This window comes from Aythya marila (genome assembly GCF_965140915.1).
Source record: "Aythya marila genome assembly, chromosome: 9".
NCBI lineage: Eukaryota > Metazoa > Chordata > Aves > Anseriformes > Anatidae > Aythya > Aythya marila.
This window is the reverse complement of record NC_139050.1, coordinates 3763896-3786171: the sequence shown is the minus strand read 5'-3', so window position 1 is coordinate 3786171 and position 22276 is coordinate 3763896. Positions and strand designations below refer to the sequence as shown.

Below are 22276 nucleotides of genomic sequence, written 5' to 3'. Positions count from 1 at the left end.
TTTGAAATCCTGACACACCAGGTACAATTTAACTGAAGTCCATAACCACTTAACTATTGATTTCAATAAACTGGGTTACTGTTTTCCATGGAGTTTAACCACTTTAAAACTTTACTGGTTTCCTGATATTATCCACTGGCTGTTCAAATCCTGAAGTCAGAATGAAACAGGGAAAGTAGTTATCCCTAGAATGATAGAATAAGAGTTACAGCTGCCTGCAGCTGGATATACCTACAGTAGATGGGATGACATTTACAGGTCACACAGCAGCTGCTAGGGAGCACATTAAGCATCTCAGAAGTTATGCTTGTCTTTCCTTATTTTACATGTCAACTCTTGTGTAATAAAAAATCTTAATTAGATTCAGTTTATTAACTGACTTAAGTAAGAACTTGCAAATAGAAATGAATCTATTTTTTTAATTTATTGGTAAGGTAAATGAAGTAAAGCTGAGGAATATGTACACAGTGCTATATAAAATTATACAAGATTATGTTATAAATAACAAGTAACATAACAATATTAGCTGTAATATATAGTCAAGTTGGTACTTGGTGCAAGAAAATTGATTTAAAAACAGGCAATCCACACTGAGGTTGGAGTAGCATTCTTGCACTCAAGCAAATATGGTTACCATGTCTTGTTTTTCTGGATAGCCAAATTAATTTGCATTGGATTTTAGTGTGGATATCCAAGGCTACATGCCTGTTGTACCCTTTTCTTTGTAGGTTGCAAATACTTTTCTAGGCCTAACAAAAAGCATGCTCCTGGAACTGGGAGGGTTTATGCTGCAGTTTGTCCCATGTCTCATTTTTCTTTTATGTCATTTGTCTAATTATTAAAGGCAAAACTCCATTTTGAAAGCCATAAGTAGGAAAACACAGGTAAATGTAATACAGCTGAAGCCATTTTACCATTTGGAGTGTAATGGGTTACCTTGAGAGGTATAAAAAATGAGGTTATTAGCAGGTTTTTTATCAGATTGTGTGTTTGACAGTATTTACTACAGGTCCAACACTTGAACTGTATGTTTTTTCTAATTGATAAAATTTGGTAATGTCTTCACACCCCCCCTCATTGTTTGCATATGTCTGAATCAGCATCTTATTTAACTCCTACTAAACACATTCAACTTTTCATGTAAATTGCACTGCTTTTTACTGTTTTATTTAGAAAGGGAAGCACTCAGACCAACTAAGGACATATTATTAATTACTGACAAGTAAAAATTGTTTCCACAAAAGCTCAAAAACTGGTGACTACATCTGTTCAGCAAAACTTCTCTGGAGCTACAATAAGTTATATCCCTTACTGATATGAATCTGTGTTTTATCTTCATTAGAAAATCACTGCTAATCTGACTATTTAAACAATTTTAAAATGCTTTCAATTTTAACAGGAAAAGTGAACAATATGAAAGTAACAATTTCAACTGAAATTATCTCCATGTATACAGATAAACAACGAGGCAAGATTAGGTGTGCACAGAGTGATCGTGAGTAGATAGCTAAAAAGAGACATGTGAAACTGTAAGAGAATGATTTTGGAAGAGACCTACTAGTACATTTTTGTGATCTAACACTAAAAAATCTTAAAATATTACAACTTCCACTGATTGACTGCTAACTCATCTCAGGTGTGTTCCTACTATTAAGGCTTTCATGAAGTTTCAAGCAGTAATAAATGGTATGTTTTCAGGGTACTCCTTCACAGTTTTGCTTCCATAAAATGGTACGAGCTTTGGTGTGGTTAAGTACCAGGGAAACAAAGTAGAATTTAACTCTCAAGCTAGACATATATACTTAAAGGTTATAGGAACTTATTTCACATTCAAGCTCAAACTTAATCCACCAAGGCATCAAGTGTTCTTCATTCCTTTTAACCTTAGCAAGAATAGAAGGTGCCTGGAACTTCACTGTCAAGTAGAAAGCTAGTGCCACAGTGCAAAATCATTTCATTTAAAGAGCTATTAGCTTGCAAAGGAAATGCAGACATGCAAGAATAACAGCCAATAGGAATGCCTTTAACATACACAAGGACCTCTAGGTCCAATGTATCCATTTTCGCCTGGAAATCCTGGATCGCCTCTTGAGCCATTGCAGCCATCTACACCACGTTTGCCCCTGGGTCCTTCACTTCCTGGTAATCCCTGAAAGACAGTTTACTTTTTATTAGAGACATGCCATGATACACAGAAAACTAGTTTTTAAATTAACAAAACAATTCAGGAACAAATATCACAGAACTGAAACAGAGGACATCTCACAGTGCTCCCAGCTTCATCCTCTTTACACTAGAAATGTTTTCTAGTGATTTTGTGATCTCTCTCTATATACATGTTTTTTTGTGTGATAAGAAGTGAAAAATCCTCACCTTTTTAACATGTTGTTCTTTGATGCATCACAAATATGACAGGGACAGCACTGGGTAGAGGGCCAGACTGAACTCCCATTTGAATCAATAACTAATGTGCTATTTTCTCAGGGAAAGCAGACTCCAGCTCTTTAACTATAACCTTTCCTGTGGCCGTAAAGAAAAGTCATCCTGTCTAGGAACACATGATGTAATTTTACTATTTCTAAAGGGCATACACAAAGGTCATCTGAAACAGCCTCATATTTTTTAATTGATAGGATAAAATGATGAAAAAGAAGATACAGCTTAACTCAAGTATAAAGTAATCACAGAGAATGACTATATTCCAGAATTGAGGAAGGAATTTTCCAACATAGCAAGACTTAACCAATGTAAAGATAAAGTTTAGTTCTACTTCAAGTTAGATAGTAGGCAATATAAGCAGTGAGTATTTTTGGTTCTGAAAAATAATCAGGAAAGTATCCTGGCCATTTGCCTGAAATGTTCTTGCCAATTTTACTTTCTTCTTATCTTTAAGGCACTTCAACCCAATTTGCGGACACTTTTTCCGATTAACGTTTTTCATCAAAAAGTTATACATTTCTTGGGAGTGCTAGATTTTGGCCCCATGAACTCTACATTGTACACTCTGGTAATAGTCCCATTGTCAAGTTTGGACAGCTGACAAGCAGATGCTAAGATACCCACTCAGTTTCTAGTTCTGTTTTCACTTTAAAAATATAGCATTTTAACTTTGTTTGATCCATATGAAACTAATAACAGCATAAGAATTTAGTTATAAAAAACATTTTTCAAAATACTACATCTAAGAGATACTATTTTTCTTTTACCACACCCATTTCCATACTGAAAACCACATTCAGAAAAATGTATCATCAAATGCTTATATATGTAGGACTCACTTTACTACTTCAGTCTCTATTCAGGTAAAATTCAGTGATTGATTTTTTGATTTATTTATTTCCCTGCAAAAGGACTATGGGGAAAAAAAAAAAAAAAGTTTGAACAGAAAACAATATACAATTTGAGATAACTTGCCGAGATTTCAGAGATGTAAATAATGCAGCACGCAGGCTATAGCATATTACAGAGCCTAAGAAAACAAACTCACTGTTTTTAATCCTACCACATGCGGGTAGACTTGGGTTAGTCTCTATCTTCACTGCCCCTCTCCCCCATGGAAATGATTTACTTACCTCACTGAGATTTTGTGCAATTTGATATAAGTACTAAACACAGTCAATGTTATCCTGGCTACTTAACATTTTTGCAACATATGTAATTCTGAGGTAGTACAATAAGAATGGATGGATATAAAACCAAACAATTTATTAAGTGTATTATTCTATCAGAAGACTTGCTTTGACTTTATAGAAACCATGATTTTCTATAGCAATATTCATTCAATACGTACAGGAACACCATCTAGACCAGGAAATCCTGGGACTCCAGTTGGGCCCTAAAAACAGGTGACATAAAAAAAACAAAGTTGCTGACGTCATTAACTCTTTAGAAGAAGTGACTAACTAAATAAATAAATATTATATATTGACAAACAATAAATGCTTGTTTGAAATATGAATCAAAGCCTTAATTATTATCAGAAATAAATATCTCACAAAAGGCTTAGTATCAGACTAGCCAACAGGTACTCATGTAACAGGACAAATGTCTATTTCTCATATTCATTCTTTCTCCAACAACTGTAAATATACAAAGTGAAAGTTGACTATAACTTACAACATTATTCTGTACTTAATTTCATGACCTGTTCCTGTTTTGATAATACCTGTAGCACAATTTCTATTTACAGGGCTTATATCTCACCTATTAGACACTTGCCTTAGTGATTTTAATCATCCACTAAGATGAGAAATTAGACCATTAAAATTAATATAAAGTACAAAGAGCTAAGTACAGGGATTGCACAGCTATGAACGATACAGACCTGAACTGCAGTTTATACTCCGTAAATGGCAGTAAAATTATATTTAGTGTACGGTGCTTTTAAAACCGCCTTGCTCCTCCCTCCATTCCTCCCTATTCCCCATTCCTCTGCATTCCTTCCACAGTCCTCTGAGGTTAAGGAGGATGACACGATATATACTAATCAGAAACTTGATCTTTTTCATTTTTTTTCTTCTGAGAATTCTAAATTCTCAATCCAAAGGGAAAAATAATCCCTGAAATACTTTTTCCAAAGAAAGCTGTAATTGATTTCAATGAGAATTTTGGGTGAGCAAGAGGGTAGTTTGGCAAATGCTTTCTAATCATGCAGGTTCTGTTTTACTTGTTAGCATTTAACAATATATATTGTATATATCCAAAAGATATGTCTATGATGTTTCCTACCTTATCACCTTTTTCTCCAGCTGGCCCAGGCTGCCCATTCTCACCTCTCTGTCCTTTTTCCCCTGGCAGACCGGCTGGTCCTGCAGATCCCAAGGATCCAATTGGACCTTGAGCTCCCAACTCACCAGGCTGACCCTGAAAAGAGTCCAAATAAGCCAGTGAATAATACTGTAAACCTCACAGTAGGCAGCATTTTGGAGATGACTGTATGGATAAAACAAGGCTTACAATGTTATCATTCAAAACAGCTTACAGTACAGGGAGCAGATCTGTTCCACGCATTAGATGCTATAGGAACAGAAGTTTCAAATTTAACAATTTGGTCAACGTGATAATTTCTTTTCATCTTCATCAGGTGTCCAGCACTATCTCTCCAAGATATCTGGGATAAATTGCAAGTTCTCCTGGGTCTATCAGTGTAAATCCTTCTGCAAGAACAAGACTCTACTGAGCGTCATATTTTTGCCAATAAGTGTTGGCTCATTTTAGACAAAAGGGCTTTGTAGACATTAGAACAAATCAAGAGAGTTCCCTCTCTCTTTCAAGCCACATTATATATTCATTATCTTAAGTTTTTCTAGCTCACATATCTTTTATCATCACTCTCAGATTTTAATGCCTTATATAATAGGTGTGAAGTTTCCCATAGGAAAAAATGATAGTTATTAGCAAATGCATTTACAGAAAGAATAAATTTGAATAGATTGAGTTACAAATGTTTAGGAGGCTGCAGAATGTCACTTATTTACACACAGCTCTAAATTCAATATCTGCACCTGTAGTATCATACAGATCATCTCTATGTGTTTCTATGAAGTTTTCCAAGGTAATCCATATTTTCAAGTAAAAACACTCTGCCTTACAAAACAACTGGATTTCTTAGTCTATAGTGTTGGTATGGAGTTGTTTTGGTTTTTGTTCTGTGCTACTTAACAACTATTAAATCACAGACTCAGTGCTAAGTAAAATAAGGTTTCTAGTCAAACATTTCACATATGAGCTGTCTGCACTTTCATCCTACAAAGCCTACATAATGGTCTTCGTTACTCATTTTTTCATCATAACGTTATTCATATTTTTCATTATATATCAACATAACAGTTTTGCTATAAGTTGTTTTAAGAGCGTTTTGCTTTATTTCAGAGTTAGTCCATCAGTTATACCACATCATTTAAAAAGAGAGCAAAATGGATCCCCATGCTTTCCAGAAAAAAAAAAAAAAAAAAAAAAGGCTATAAGGCTATGGCTTTAAGACCACTTGAGGGCAGTAAACGATGTTTCAGTACAATCTCCATTCACAGAAACGACAAACCATATATTCATTTCTATGAATGGATTTAGGAAGAACAAAAGGATAGAAATCAAAGGTGGCTGTAGACATGTATGTTAGCTCCAGGCATCAAATTATGTTGAAGTGATAGAACCAAATTCCATTCTGCTGAGTGTAGACTGAATCTGTCTGAACATAATATTTCTCACAAATTGCAAGCAGGGCCTTAAACCATCTTTTTTTTTCTCTAAACCTCAGGGCACTAAAACTATGAAAAATAATTTAGTCTAGAGGCTAGGAAAATAAGTCCTACAAGGATAGTGGAGGACTATCTGAAAGAGTATCCTCATACACCTTGTGTTCTGTTTGTCATTACTGGCACCCCTCACTTAAACCGTGACTTTGTTTCCAATGAAGTCACTTGCAAAAATTCCAGAGCAGAATCAGCATTTTGTCTTCAGCAACAGTTGTTATAATTTTTTGATAGCAGAATTTGAAGTATACAATATTATGGAAATTAAGAGCTACAAGTATTAAAATCTGCTGATTCTACATTTTTGTTAACAATGAATGGACATTAAGGACTCTGGGTATTATTTGAATATTTGCTTGTATGGGCAATTGCAGACAGTCTGTTGGCAGTGCCTTGCACATCCTCTGTTCTAAAACTGAATTTATTCATTGAAGTACCTTTTAAAGCAGCTATGACAGACTCTTAATACTTGATAAAAAAAGACTGGACAACCATTTTAATTATAGCACAATTCTGAGTACTAGAGCAAAAAAAAAAAAAAGGACAAGATATTTCTCGCTAATGTTCTGATGCCTTGGTCCTAACAATGCATTTTGCTGACAACATGTTTCTGCAGCAACTTTAATATTTTTAATTAATGTGTACACTCTGCAGCCAATAGTTGAGAAATTTTTCAGATGATATATCCTTTTGGACAGTTGAAGAAACATGATTTTCAGAGTACTCAGAAAAAAGGTGAGAAACCTTATGATGGTAACTAACCCTCATAAGCAATAAACACTTCCAGGATATATGGTCCTTTAGGCTGACAAAATGCCTTCTCTAGTTGCTAAGCTATGAATTTAATTGACTCCATGGTTTATGTCTTCAGCAGGAGGTAGTGAAGTCATAAAACACAGTCACTGAATCTAGAATTCACAATAGGTTTGACAGCTGATACAACTTTAGCATGCCATGTGAAGCTGGTGGATTGTCTCTCTTTCTTTCAGTTCAAAGACTGATAATGACTGGGAGCTTTGTTAAGACCAAACTGATACCATGTCATAACATCTATTATCACATCTATTATTTGTGCCCATCCAATGTGACTACCACAGCATTACAGTCTCAGGACAGCTGTACAAATAAAGAGGATGAAGGTAGTCATGCTTATGTGGAAATGACAAATTAGCTCAGTTAAAATGGACAGAATATTATGTCTTCTCTGCCATCTGACGCCAATAAATTCATTTAGATCCTCACTGCCCTGTTAATTGTCTAGCTCAGGAACTGCCCATGTCAAGACTATGGTCTGTCATTTTAGCATGTCCTGGACTTGACCTGCAGTAAGAAACTGACTTTTGACAAAACAAGACTATATCTTTTAAAAATAAGTATGCTTCCTGTGACTAAGACTTGAAATATTTCACAATCATGCAGAAAAGCATTTAATACTGTGTAGAAAAAACAATCGCCAGGATTATTTGGAATTACTTTTTTTTGGTAGCCTGAGACACTGAAGAGCACCTGATTTTTAGATTGCCCTGAGCACTATCTGCATGAAAATCAGACATTTTAGAGGCATCTTCACTGGAAAGGCAAACAACAGTTCAAGCTATCAGAGTGAATTCTACATTTCACTTCTTGTTATCAATAAATTTAAAAGAAGTCCAGTTATTGCCTTCAGTTAGAATATGTTACATGCTATGTGGATGAATCAATGATACGGGAAATGGATATACCTTCTATTCTCATAAACAAAAGCACAACTTCTCAGCAACTGCACAGAATCAGATTGTATGCAAATAATATAGTGCTCTTTTTCATTCTACACTAGACTCTGGCACGTAACCAGTCTTTTTCATTTTACCAGTGGCAGGATTGAGAAAGGGAGGGAAGTAAGAGTAGTCTGGAGGCAACAGAGAGTGTGCACAAAGGCATTTGCAGACAGATGTTTTCTTTTGTAATTTGCTTTGTGAGGTGGAAGTATCTGCTGCTACTCTAAGCTCCACTCTTGTCCTCTCCCCTTTTGGAAGAACAGGTCTTTTATACAGCCAAGCCACAGCTTCCAGTACTCGTAGGGGTGTCCATTCTGGGAAGTTTCCACTCCTCCACTGTAACTGTGTAGGACTGGGACCAAAACTTTTTCACTCAAAGTCAAGGCTTCAAAATCAACCTTCTAAATATTAACATTATCGAGATGAGATACAGATAGGAAAACACATGACTAAGTGACTTTAAATCCTCCCTCTTTTCATTATTAGAGTAATTTTTTCTTTGAGGATCAAACAAATATATGGGATGTACTTTATTGTCAATTTGTTCAGAAATAACAGATCACATAGCGCCTTTTAAGTATTAGGTAACTTCTTTTTATAGTCAGATTTTGAGCTGATTAAATGCAGTAGTAACCCTTCACGTTTGACTTGTCTCAGCATCTAGATTATGCTACAACCTACTAGGAAATTCTGTGCTCTTTTAGCATATTTTGTAATGATACAATATGCTAGAGAACATAGTACCTGATGATGCAGCTTAACCGTAATATTTTAGTGAATCACAACAAATCACAGTGAAGAGCTGAAAAAAACAAAACATAACAAAATTGTGAAAAGTGTTAACACTGAACCATGAAAAGAAGAGGTATCCAATAAACCAGCGGGTGTCACTATTGTGTCAAAGAAGTACTGAACCAGAACGATCTTGGCACAGACACTCCAAGAAAGACAAGGGTTGAAAGCAGAGAGCTGCAAATAGACTGTCTTGGACCACAAATGACTAACATCAGATTAGCTAATAAAATAAAATAAACTTTTGCTCTTATTCCATCTCTTGAAGTGTTCAAGTCCAGGTTGTCTGGGGCTTTGACCAATCTGATCTACTGGAAGATATCTCTGCCCATGGCAGGGGAGTTGGAATTAGATGGTCTTGAAGTCCCTTTTTACTCAAATCATTCTTTGATTTTGTGATCCATTTTATTGAAACAAGTCACTGATTGGTGATAGTTGGTTGATTCAAATCTATGAAGAAGAATGATTTTGTAGGGTTTTGTAATCCTTCAAATTCTGTTGCCCAATGTGGAAAAGGTTACCAGTCTGAAGCGACTAAGAAAAACACTATTAATAGTATGATGGGACAGGAGTACCAAAAGTATTAAGGAAAGAAAATATTCAAGGACAAAAGAAGAGATAACTTATTAAATTCAAAACTCTTGAAAAATTTGGAAACATATCTAATATGAAAATTGCTAATTTACAGATGCTGTTGTTGGACACTGTGTATGAAGAACAGTCTCAAAGAGACCTTACAGTGAGGAGAATGGAGTGATCCTGTTCTTACTTCACATTCTGGAAAGTAGATTCGATTCTCTATCAGTTTAAATCATAAAATTTCTAATTTCTGAAACCAGAGAACCATTTTCTGTTCTGCTCAGCTACCAAAAAAAAAAATAAAAAATAAAAAAAAATCTGCTTCAGATATAGGTCTGGGGACTGCCTTTCTCTAGGTCTGTTGTTCTATGGTTCTCAGCTAATGTAAGTGAAATACAATAGAAGTGCTACAGAAATGTGTAACTTATGTCAGGAGTCTTATATTTTAAAGAAATTAAATTGTATTTTAGCTAACATACTGAGAAAAATGGTCAAGTACAAGGCAAAAAGTGGGATAGATATGGGTTTTTTCAAATGCTAGTATGCATCTCTGATAAAGGATTCAGCTAAGCACATGCATTTTGAGATCAAATATATGGATTTTGTGTATTTTACAAGCGCTGGATATTCCATGTGAACGACAGATTGCAATTCGTTTGTGTTATTAATGTTCAGTATTTCTACACCATAGTGGCAGGCAAAAAAAGTATCGTTTAATAACGCTTCTTAGGCACAAAAAATGACAATTTCCTGTTTCTCAGTTAGAAAACCTTTACACTGTGCTGTAAATTGGACTCGGTTAAGCCACTAGGAAGACATGATAACCCACAGGATCTATTAGAAAGATGTGACGAGAACAGCAATATCAGAAGACAGACCTACCACTGTGTTAAATTTCACCATTAGTATCCCACTGTCCAACTCATTTAGTATCCCTCACAAATGCTTACTCCTTACACCTCATATGCAAGACGTTCCTCTTATGTACCTCTTTGCTATGTTTTCTCCTCACTAGTATAAAAATAGGCCACTCGCTTCATCTGCAAAAGAATGAACATTGGTCTTGCTGAGTTATACTTGTTATTCACTTTGCTCCAGGCATTTCACATGATCTCATAAAGCTTGATCAGGTTGGATCATGAATAGACGCTTGCTTTCTAAATCTACTTAACTCTATATACAAAGCCAAAGGAATTGAATGGGATCAAACTCCGTGGTCGGCACAGGACAGGTTTACAATTGGTCAGTGCTAACTGCAAACATTTTTTTAATTATCTGTTAAATACTATTAGAGCAACCAGCACTTTTTAGGCCTCTGATTCAACACTTCAAAAATTATTAAGGGTATAACTTCCCATGTTAGAGAAAGAGGGGAAAATGGAGGAAAGATTTCACTATCTCTTTGACATATCATATGAAAGAATAAAGAGGAAGATAAACTAAACCAATGAATTTGCTGTTTGCCTCTAATTACGTTGATTGCTACTGCCTCCTTAAAGTCTCCAAGTCTACTGGGAGAGAAGAGGCAAAAGAAAGTCTCAGTTGTTCAGGGCTGGCACCAAAAATCATGAAGAACACTTACTGAACATCCCCAGCTCTCTCAGCCTTTCTCCATAGGAGAGGTGCTCCTCCTCTAAGGATAAGGATAAGTCTTAGACTACCATGTTCAACTGAAGAGAATAAAGAGAATGCCATACATCTGAATCCCCATGGCAAAAGAATTCAAAAATACACAACAGGGGAAAAAAAGTTGGCGTGGGCTACATATACCAATGTAATTCAATTACATACACTGTTGCAGCTCACTCAGATGCTGCCTTTCTCTTTCAGTCTTTGCAAAAGCCCCCCGTATTGCAGTTGCTTGAACATAGCTGGTTGCTCTAAGTCTGGCTTTCCAGCTGGTCTGGATGACATTACTGTCCCACTGCCTTTTGCCCAGCAAGTACATGAATCTTCTAGTCTTTTTGTGCTTTCAGCACGTGTTTGCTGAGGGGACTAGCTCATCCTTATTTTTGACATGTAGCCTATTCTAAATAGCAAAAAAGGGGAAAAAAAATGAAGCACTAAGCAACAAAATGTACACTGTTACTCATATCTCCACTCCTTTACAAAGAAGGTTTATTAAATAAACTGCACACTTCTGAAAATTTTAGGCTTTGATACTGTACAATTCCAGTCTTTCAATGTCCATCTATCTTGCACTTTGAAGACCAAATTGAGGAAGATGTAAACCTCTGATGAACCAGCCTGGGAGCAGAATTCAGACTGGAAAGTAGATGAAGCATGATGTTTTGCATTCTAGGAAGCTAACAACAAGATAAGTAAGGGTTTTGTTTTTTAATAAGTAGTCTCCACAAAAGCTAGGAAAGCAAAATTAGTGTGTCAGAGTGTAAAGGCAGAACACAGCAGAGAATCAACAGGATTGCAGGCTTAAAAAAAGATTAAGTAATACTATATAGAATAATTCAACACCATACATTAGAAAATGTTTGCAACAATCTATATGAATGATGTTTATTTAAACTGTATTTCATACAATGGCTGTTAAGAACTTTAACTCCTTATCTATTGATGACCAGTAATAATTGCATGGCATATAAATTCCTGTTGCATTGGAGAGATTGTACTTGTCAGTGTGCATATATGTTTCAGAGCTGTTTCAGAGAAGGGTAAATTCTCAATTTATATTAGCATATGGTAATTGAATTTATTTTGAAATGTTTATTTTTATACTACGCTTCTGTTAGGCACTTAGGTCTAGACCTTGTAAGTATTTAGAAAACTAATTGCAAATCCATGAGTCATGGTTTGGTTTACCCTTGGTGGGGACAACAGCTGAAGAAAGAGCCTTACTGACTGCAGTGAATATTGATTACTGACTGATTACAGGCATGTAATTCAGAACTTCCAGACTACTGAGAGAGAACCAGATTCAGGGGGAAATTTCATCATCCTTTCTTTTTCCTCTTGTTTCACAGTTAGTTGTTTTTAAATGGTACTTCAGATCATATTTTTGGTATCCAAATCAGTCTACTCTGTAGCACTGTGAGACACTGCAATGCTGCTAGTCAAAATATTCTTCCTGGGATGCCAATTTGTTAACAGTGTTACAGAGATAGACACATCCTAGGCCCCTATTATGAAAACCCTACAGCACGGGGGAATCTTGTATAGACATAATCCTGGAGGATTAGGATAGGATCCAAGGACACCAGGGCAGTGATCATGACACAGCAAAGCATGCCGATGACTGCAGAAGCAGAGGAAGGGAAAGGTGTGCCTTGCTTTTGTGGCCACTCAGGTTGTACAGAAACAAACGGGGCATGCAGCTCTTCCAAAAACTGATCCACTATGCCCCAAACTTTATGTTTTAAGCCCAAAACATTAACATTAGTGCTTTGAAAGAAAATTGTTTCAATCACTGACAATTTTTCAGTTGCTTGGTCATCAGGGAACAAGAAACACCTAAGTTCCCACGAAACTAGTAAATGGCATAGACATTCTCTTTTAAACAACTTCTTAGGAGAAAACAAGCATAGATTTCTAAACTTAATATATTATATGATTAGGCTTTGTCTAACTTCCAAATTGATCTCAAAGAATACTTACCAAAAAAATGGCACCAGGATTATTAGAAACATAATTTACAAGTAAACCTGTTCACAATCTTAACTTCCTTCAATGTTAGGTGTACTTCACAGCAGCAACAGAATTATGCTAGCTTGCCGTATTCAGACTTGTTTATGCTCACAAGCCATACTGATTTTAAAGAATAGCAATGTGCACAAAATGAACCGTATTTGCAAAAGCAATTATCAGTAGTTCTGCTTATCACTTACTCTTGATCCTTTTTCTGGAAAGCACCGACAAACTGAACAATCCTGTCCCCCACATGGGTCAATATATGCGTATCCTCCCTAAAAATTGACAGGTTATGAATTTAATAACACACAATAGACAGCACACAGCTTATCATATGGCATGGCACTATTATTATTATTATTAAATTATTGGTTGTTTCTGAAAGAGTATAATAGGAAGAAATTGCTGTTAAAGCAAACTTATCCAGTATTGAAGAACTGAACAAAAAATGTGAATTCTCTGTTAAAATGTTATCAAAATTAATAATATATTATTTATTCCTATTTGATTAAGATATGCACTAAATTTTTTGATTTGTACACATACTGGTCAATTAGATGATTTTTAAGGCAAAACATTTGGATACTTTTGCATATCCACAGGGCAATTCCCTGCTGAGGAAGGAACTTGCAAAGCACCAAATGTCAGAATACAGCATAGATTTTCAACTTGATGCAGAAAAGCAAAGATGGTTTTGATTTTGCAAGAAATTCAGTATTTTAGGGGAATGATGCCCACACTTTCAAGCTGGTGAGGTCTCAAGACATGCTCTTCCAGCACAGCTGGGGTGTGTCCAGACTGCTTAGCTGAGGACCATAGCAAACACAGCACTGACACAACTTGCCTGTTTGTGGTATGGACTGTCACCACAAAACACTGCTAGAAAAGCAGTGTTTTGCCTCAAAAGGTGTTCTTGTATGCCAAGCTTCTCCTACATTTTAGAAGTCACTGGGCAAAGTCAGGGCCTCTGAGGGACCTTGGTACCAGAAGCATGTGATCCACATCTCATCATATCTAACACTTCATAAAGAGTTTCTAACTCTTCACTTATAAACTCACTTATGTGGTTGGAATGTCCATTCGGTCACAAATTTTCACTAAAATTAAGTGTGTAAATGATCAGAGTGGCTCTGAATGGGATGACAAGAACTTAAAAGATTTAAAAGCAGTTTAGGTAAACAAGTAAACAGTGATAACATGAAAATATTTGCTTAGTATGGATTTCATTTATATCAAGGTCAAAATGTTTTGTTATTCATTTTAATAATCAACAGAACACAATAGGTTCATACTTCAATTTTTCAAGGAGAAAGCATTGACAAGTATCAGATAAGGAAGAAAATTTCTGTACTATTTACAATATTTTTAGAATATCTGGTACTACCAAGCCTTAGAACTAGATTGAGGGTATGACAGTCTCTCTCATAGACTGCTTCTCTTTCCCATACTGGACTTCCCATGAGATTCCTAATCTATTTCACACTAGACTCTCACCTAGTTATTAAAAACTTGACTCTACTGGAATGTGAATGGAATGCAGCTTTCTAATAACACATAAGCTGTTTCCTTTTGTTCTAATAGAACACATTTATTTTAAAAAATACTTCAATCTTTAATATTTTAACTAAAAAGGAGTGACAGGGAAAAAAAAAAAAAAAAACATAAAAAAGCTTTTCATATATATTTGAAAGAAACAAAGAGGATGGACTCAAAAGAAGTTTCACTGAGGGCACTGCAAACATGAGATTAATACAGTGGACAGTACAGAGAGGAAAGTAAAGTAGATATTGAGAGAACATTAAATTTTTATATGAAAGTTTTGACTTTCATTTAAAAAGAAGGTGGGAATGTACAGAGAGGCAGTTTTGACATACAGAAAAGGGCTTGAAAGGTAGAATAAGCATTATATATATAATGGAGAGCCACTGAAGGGATTTCATGAGGAAAGATACAGAGCATTAAAGTGCTTTTGTAAAGGCAGGTTTCTGAAAGTGTGTAAAGATGCTGAAATTATAATCTAGAAGAATCCAAAGAAGAAAATTACAAAATAGTGACGCTGAGCAACAGGAACATAAAAGAAAGTAAGAACTGCAAGAAATACTAAAAGAAACATCACAGTTTTCCCACAGGTTATTTTGGTGTATATCCTGTTCTTTGTTTGAACTATACCATCCTATTTATCAACTGTCAAAAATAAATATTGTCACTTACCCCATCAATTTCTTGTGCTGAAAAAACAATCAGCAGCCACCTGATTTAAAAGAAGGAGAAAACTCATTTAAAACTAAACTTCCAATATTCAACATTCACAAACATGTAGCCTCTATGAAGAAAGAAGTGTAGACACATGATTAAGTCCTGTTTGAGGTGATTACTTAAAGGATATAAGAAATATGTGTCATCAAAAAATGGTCAGCATATGCTATATAATTTTATCTTTTTGGACTTGTGATCCTGAGTACAAACAGATAGGGATGTGCAAGAATATGTAAAAGTTCTTTTTCCTCCTGATAACCTATTTCCAGTCTCACAATTAGAAACAGCCAGAGAGAAAGCATTCCAGACAGACTTCTGCAGGTCCAGACACCATGGGTGAAGATGGAGCAGAGATGGGGGTGATTTGCCATCTGCCCCCGAATGCATTAGCTGGTACTGTTTTCTTTTGCTCAGAAACACAGCAAGAGAGAAAGAAGGCAGGGAGCAGAAGTGCACTCAAAATAGTTGCATGTTTCCAGAGCATCTGCTGAGGAAGCCCAGCTCCATCCCAACCACTGCACGTGGTGGATTATGAAGTTGCAATCATGCCTTTTCTGATTTCTAAATGAATAAATAAATAAATAAACATAGGCCAACATTTCTGCAGCAATACAAGAAATAATCATTATTATTAATGATTAATATTAACATTACCATTAATGACAAGTAAATAGGTGCCCACTCTTTACATGGAAACATACATTAGATACAGCTGTAATGTACAGGCTATACTGCGTACTAGGCTACAGGCTACAGTAAAGCCTGTAACAAAATGCTCCAACCCTGCAAATTTAGCAAATCTCCCAAAGTCCTATTTAGTTCAACCCAACTTTATTTTTTATGTTATTCATATGACCAGCCCTTTGCAGCATTGACAACTGTGCCAGCAAACCTAGGCTTATCGTTTCAGACTATTAATTGTTCACAGTTCAGACTGCAAATATAAAACCTCTGTATGCACTGATACATACTGACAAATTGAATGCTGACAAATATAATGTATTTTAGCTATTTATGCACATTTACTCTATACACTTTTTAAACTTACATTGTCTGCTACTGTTTTTCAAGTGTGCAGATTTTATGGAAATTAAATGTTCATGAAAATGATTGCTGATGACTGAAGACAAACTCATATTCTGTCTTGCTAAAAGTGAAATAAATGATTGGTTAAACAAGGTGAGGCTGTCCTATGATCAGCTATATAGTAGTAAACAGTGGAATTTTGCATAACACTGCTCTCCACACACAACTGAGAGAAAGTCTACTGGAATTTAATCAGATTTGGAATATATTTATACATACCAACATTATTACACAGCCCTTTTTTGTACCTAAAGAACTCTGCAGTTCAAAACTTTTCTCTGCTGTTAGGTTTCATTCTCACTAGAATCACTATCACTGCCTCTAGTTAGTCCCCTGACATGGGCCTCTGAAGACCTGAGCTGCAAGAAAGATTAAAGCTCCTTAAAGCACTGTCTTTCAGTATGGTTCACTGTCAAAAGACAGTGAAGATGCCCTATATCTAAGTGTTTCATCTAGTAGATGAAATCACACAACACAACAAGGGAAGAGAGGGTATGACAGAAATTCCTGGGCTTGGTGATGTGCGTTTTTCCTAATGACCTTACATCCATAAGACTTACTGGCAGCATTAAATCTAGCTGGCAGAAACCATAGGAAATACAGGAAATACTCTTAAAATGAACTGGTTCAGTGGGCTTTTTTTAAACTGCATGTGCAGGTGGTATAATAAAGACAGAAATACTATCCAAAATAGAAAGAATGAGTTATTTGTGTGACAAATGAGTTTAAAAGAACCAGTGTGCCATAGCAGTTACTTGGGTTTATTACGAATTTGGGAATATTTGGGTTTGCATTGACTTTCTATGGAAGATATTATAGAAATGGAATTGTTTATCTCACACATTGCTCTTTGTACATTCCTGGTCACACTGACCGTCATCTTCTCCTTAGGATCATTTTCCTCTATAAAGAACTCCTGCCACAGCTAGTACTAGCAAGTATTCTCATCATAGTTTCTAAAAGTTGTCTTCATACCTTTTAATATTTATCCCTCATCTGCAAAATTATTCTGGGACAGGCATTAAGGTTTAGTCATTACTTTTACTTCTACAAATGTGCTCATCATGAGAATGTAGGTGGAAGAACATCTTTTCTGTTAAAAGAGATTCAGAATTATAGTTCCTGTTCTCTACTATTTAAATGGTGTAGTACCCTGTTTAAATGATATGAACTTACAGACAAATAGAAATCATATAAACTATATGCTTATACAATTTAAGACAGACTGCAGATCATTTAACTGGTGATTACTGTTTAATTGATAGCTAAGAATGTATCTCAGTGACTCTAGTTAAAAAAATTTAATGATCTGTAAAACTCACCAGGCAGCTCTGATAAGCCACTTAATCCGTTCAAACGAATCCTTTGGTAATGCCATTCACATTGATTGATGATCTGCACTTTTTTTTTTTCTTTTTTAAATAAAACAGCAGGTCTTCTGTTTCCTTCTGTTTGTGGATGGTTTACAGACACCATTCCATTCTGTTGTTGTTTTCCCCTCTGAACCTGTTTATATTAAAATATATATCTGAGGTATAATTTTACAAGAATAATTACTGGAAAACCAAAATTTGTCAGCAATTGAAATACATCACACTGCACAACTTTATAGTGGCACTATTACCCCTATTAAGCAGCATTTTTATCATCTATACAATTATTTCAAGAGGACTATATATGAAATTACAGATAACATGAGAAGAGTACAAGATTTTACTCTAGAAAAGTAGTGTTCACCCACTGTTTGAAATAATGAACAAAGAGCAACTTGCATAACTACTTCTTAAAAAGCTATCATACCTACTGTTTTGGGTAAGAGCATTTAAAAAAGATGACACCTTTCTAGTGTAAAGACCTAATGAACTTTATATATATATAGTCTAGATATTAATATCTAGATGACTATATATATTTATATATATATATATATAGTCTAGATATTAATATCAAGACTAGAGTTAACAGTATCTTCTGCAAACTGAGTTGGATTGGTGTGTAGGCATCTATGTGCTTCTGAGCAAAGGAGTATTACTCTGAGTGCAGCATAAGCATTACAGAGTTTCAGGTAAAGAGTTATATCCACATGCATGGATAGGCAACACTCATAGCAAACATTACCTAGATTTTATAACTTTATTTTTAGACAATTTTTTTCCACAGCTTTTGCCAGGATTTAGGAAACTGGAATAAATTAACTATACCACACATTTGTGACCTCTGACTTGGGTCCAGCAGAATACATGTAGTTTTACCTGAAAATGTGCTGCACCAACTTTTTTGTAAGCTCGAGCTTCACAGATCTAGAAAAATGGCCAAGTCCTGTGCAGACTTCCACATACCCCAAATAAGACAAAAGCTGAAATCCTTTAGAATAAGGTATCTCTGGCAAAGGATTCACAGAGGTTATCTCAAAGTGAAGACTTAGAGGCTTGGCTTTTCCTAGGATAGCACAAGTTTTAGAACCTTTTATTTTTCCATGCTGTAGTCTTCCAAATCTGGGGAGGTTAATTTTGAGAGACTGAACACTGCCTAGAGTAAACAGCCAGGGGTTCACTTCCTATGAAGAAGTCCCCTGAGTAAGCAAAGGCAATCAGCTACTGAGAAGGGAGCAAGGACACGAACCTGCAGCAAACCGGCTGCTCTCTTTCAGCTGTTCAACAAACAGCTATATTTTTTTTGTAAAACAAATGAGTGTGCAGTTCTGGAAACATGACTGTCTTGCTTTCTGTAATTTACTGCAACGGCTTGCTAACTAGAACTAATTTGTGAATAATATTATTAATAATACTCCAATGTGTATGCACAGTATATCCATATCCCACGGTAGAGACTTTGTAAACTACCACGCACTGACTAATGAATGAACAGGCTACAGACAACCAGTCCATGCTGCAAGATCACACTCTACATATACTGTACAGTACTCCCTTCATCTGCCAAGTTCTTAGTCTATTTCTGTGCCCCAGTTTTTCATCTGTATGGAAAAAAGCAAGCAAGGAAGGAAGGATGCACAAACGCTTTGATACCTCACTGATTTTTTTAGATTAGTAATATAAGCAAGACTGTGAGGCATTAAAATCCAACAGGGAGGGACTGCCTCAAATGGAAATTCCAAGCCAGTAATAAAGTGTTAGAGTTCACAGAAATTTGTTCTCATTGCCTGCTATCCATGTCATTATTTCATTATCCAGACAGCTTCTGAAAACGATGAAGAAATTCAATTAGGTATGCTTGCTTTGTATTAGCACAGAAGCTTTAATTTTCAAATTAAATTCCATTTTGATCAAACCCATTGACATCATTCGAAATCATACTTAAAGCATGAGCAGAAGACTTAACTCTGTTTGCTTTTTCATCATGCCCACCTAAAACCCATCATTTTCTGAACAAGCTTCATGTAGTTCAAAGTGTTTAGCAGCCAGTGGAAGAATATAAGAATTATAAAGTGTTATTTAGGCAGATATAGCCATCTGATCTCATGTTTTACATTTTGAAATAATCACAAAAGTTACTGACATAGAATATTTACCTAACACTTAAAGTGCAGAGAAAGCTCATGCTGTAACATAACCTAGTGTTTAGTCTCTAGACAACAATCATGAAGGAAGACCATTTCACACTTAGGGACTCTGATGAAGTAAGACCACAGCTCCCTTGTCAGTATTTTCCCATCTTTGCTTTTAGCCTTGTTGATTTATTTTTTGGAAATTGTCACATGGGTTTTCATCATTTGAAAACTGACATAATAGCTTTGTATTATAGCAGTATTTCATTCACTAGGTCCTCTGCATATATTCTTTTCTCCTCATAGTGTTTTTCCTAACTTCTTCTGTTTCATCCAATATTTCTTTGGTCTTGTATTCAAAAGCCCCAATTAAGTATCTTCTCGTTTACTCAGTGAGAGTTATACCATTCATCCTGCGTCTGAACTTTCATCATTTCTGACCGTTCTCTTCCGCTGACCCTGCTGTCCCAGAGAACCTCACACCTGTTTTCACTTTTGTGTGGTGCTCTGCTACCTTCTGTCTTACAGCAGTTCTTCTAATGTTGAATTTCAGTAATGGATTTACATGTAGGTGCTTACAATGTACAGATGCCTATGGCTTATAAACTGTAGGCCACATTTTTGTCCTTATTGCAGTATTCCTGCATAACATTCATAGCATGGCTACAGTCAATTGGTTTAGGGAATCTCACAATTGGATGGATTTAGTGATTTTCTCCCTGAGGTATCATTTTCTCTACATCGTCACCATCAATCTGGTTTGAAAACCAGGGATTTTTTTTTTTCCTTCTCTTTCTGTACCTGCCAGCTTGCTCTCATCGATATTTGGGATTTTAGAGTAAAGATGATCATGTCTGTCATGATGTACAAGATCTTTGGCACTGAACATGATACTCTGCTCTTCCAGAGACATGTTTTAGCTGTGGGGAAAAGTAGCCTCTATTAATTCGCTTTCACAGCAGATTTCGGAGGGGGCTGACAGTGCACTGTACTGAACAGAGACCCAGCTCTTCCCCTCCCATGCCTGTATGAGCGGCTGTTTTACAAAGCTCTGTGGTTAGCTTTATGCTCATGATAGACTTTAGATTTCTATCTCATGAGTAATCCAGACTAAATTCAGATACATATATTATATTGTTAGTACAGTTAGGCTTCTCCTGTATCGCCTGTAGCGCTCGCCAAACCCCCTAACACAGGATGTCCCGTAGTCAGAACGCCACAAATGAAGTGGGGCTGGCCTGGCCAACGTACCTCCACAGTCTGCCCAGCAGCCTTTCCGGCGAGATGTTACGTCTGTCAGTAATACCGATGCGATAAAGTTCCCGTACTGCCAACACCTCGCAAATCACGTTCCCGTTCAGAAAACCTGCCCGGGGGCTGCCAGCGCTGCAGCGGCCAGCAGGGTGTAATTAGCCACCCGCTGTCCGCCGCCTCATTACCGAGCCCCGCTGCAAGCCGCGCACGGCCGCCAGCTCCCGGTCCCGCCGCACCTCAGCGCTGCCCCCCCGACCCCTCTCGGGCCGCGTCCCCGTCCCCATCCCGGTCCCAGCACGGCCCGGGGCTGCCCCTCCGCTCACCTCAGCTCCCAGGTGGGAGAGCCCCCGGCTCCTCGCTACCCCGTGCCCGACGGCCGGCCGGACAGACGGCGGTGCCCCGGGCAGGGGCCGCGGGGTGTGCGGAGGTGTGGGAGGAGAGGGGTGGCCCCGCCCCGGCCAGCCCTGTCCCCTGTCCCCACCCCGGGGGGCCGGGAGCGCTGTGGAGGGTGCGAGGCGGCAGCCCCGGGGGGCAGAGTCGGAGCGGCCCGAGCCGAGCTCCGCGGGCAGCGCGGGGATGGCCGCCGGGGGCTGTCCCGGCCGCCCGCTGCCGCCTCTGCCCCTGCTGCTGCTGCTGCTGCTGCTGCCGGTGCTGCTCGCCCTGCTCCGGCCGGGCCGCGCCGCGGCGGCTGAGGTGAGTGCAGGGATCGGGAGCGCGCTCGGAGCCGCGAGGAGGGAGCGGGGCCGCCCTCAGGCCTCGCCCGCCTGCCCCAGCCGCGCCGCGCCCTCGGGTGCCGCCGCCCCGTCGGGGCCGGGTGGGCGCCGTCCCCCCCCGGCCGCCTTCCCCCGGGTGCGCTCCTGCCGCGCGGTTGCTTCGCAGCCTGTGAAAGCACCGCGCCGGTCAGCGGTGTGAGGGCACTGGCCACACGCTGCTCCTGCTGTACGGATTGTCTGAAACAACTATTACTAATTAGTAATAACGTGACTTGTAAAATACTGCGCCTCTTTCATTGTCTCGTTCTGCGTCCAGGAACAGACCAAGCACCTCACCCATCGGGTTCTTCCCTGGCGCTCTGTGACTAACCCGCAGTCACGTCCAGTCGTTTAACAAAACTCTAACTGCTTTATTTGTGAAGGAGTTACGGCACCTCCCGG

At 37.7% G+C, this 22276-nt stretch overlaps 2 protein-coding genes across 2 annotated transcripts in view; one reads left to right on the top strand and one right to left on the bottom strand.

Moving 5' to 3' along the window:
* COL4A4 (collagen type IV alpha 4 chain) overlaps nucleotides 1-21559 on the bottom strand; it is a 70117-nt gene extending 48558 nt beyond the window's left edge. The window contains exons 1-7 of the mRNA XM_082767274.1: nucleotides 21446-21559; nucleotides 17686-17869; nucleotides 15233-15272; nucleotides 13219-13296; nucleotides 4729-4863; nucleotides 3791-3835; nucleotides 2033-2149 (exon numbers count right to left, since the gene is read on the bottom strand). Coding sequence (XP_082623400.1) covers nucleotides 2033-2149; nucleotides 3791-3835; nucleotides 4729-4863; nucleotides 13219-13296; nucleotides 15233-15272; nucleotides 17686-17741 — 471 coding nt within the window. The 5' untranslated portion in view covers nucleotides 17742-17869; nucleotides 21446-21559. The remainder of the gene's footprint in view (nucleotides 1-2032; nucleotides 2150-3790; nucleotides 3836-4728; nucleotides 4864-13218; nucleotides 13297-15232; nucleotides 15273-17685; nucleotides 17870-21445) is intronic.
* COL4A3 (collagen type IV alpha 3 chain) overlaps nucleotides 21066-22276 on the top strand; it is a gene marked incomplete at its 5' end in the record, with an annotated part of 64155 nt that continues 62944 nt past the window's right edge. Inside the window, 2 exons of the mRNA XM_082767220.1 lie at nucleotides 21066-21167; nucleotides 21312-21815. Coding sequence (XP_082623346.1) covers nucleotides 21066-21167; nucleotides 21312-21815 — 606 coding nt within the window. The remainder of the gene's footprint in view (nucleotides 21168-21311; nucleotides 21816-22276) is intronic.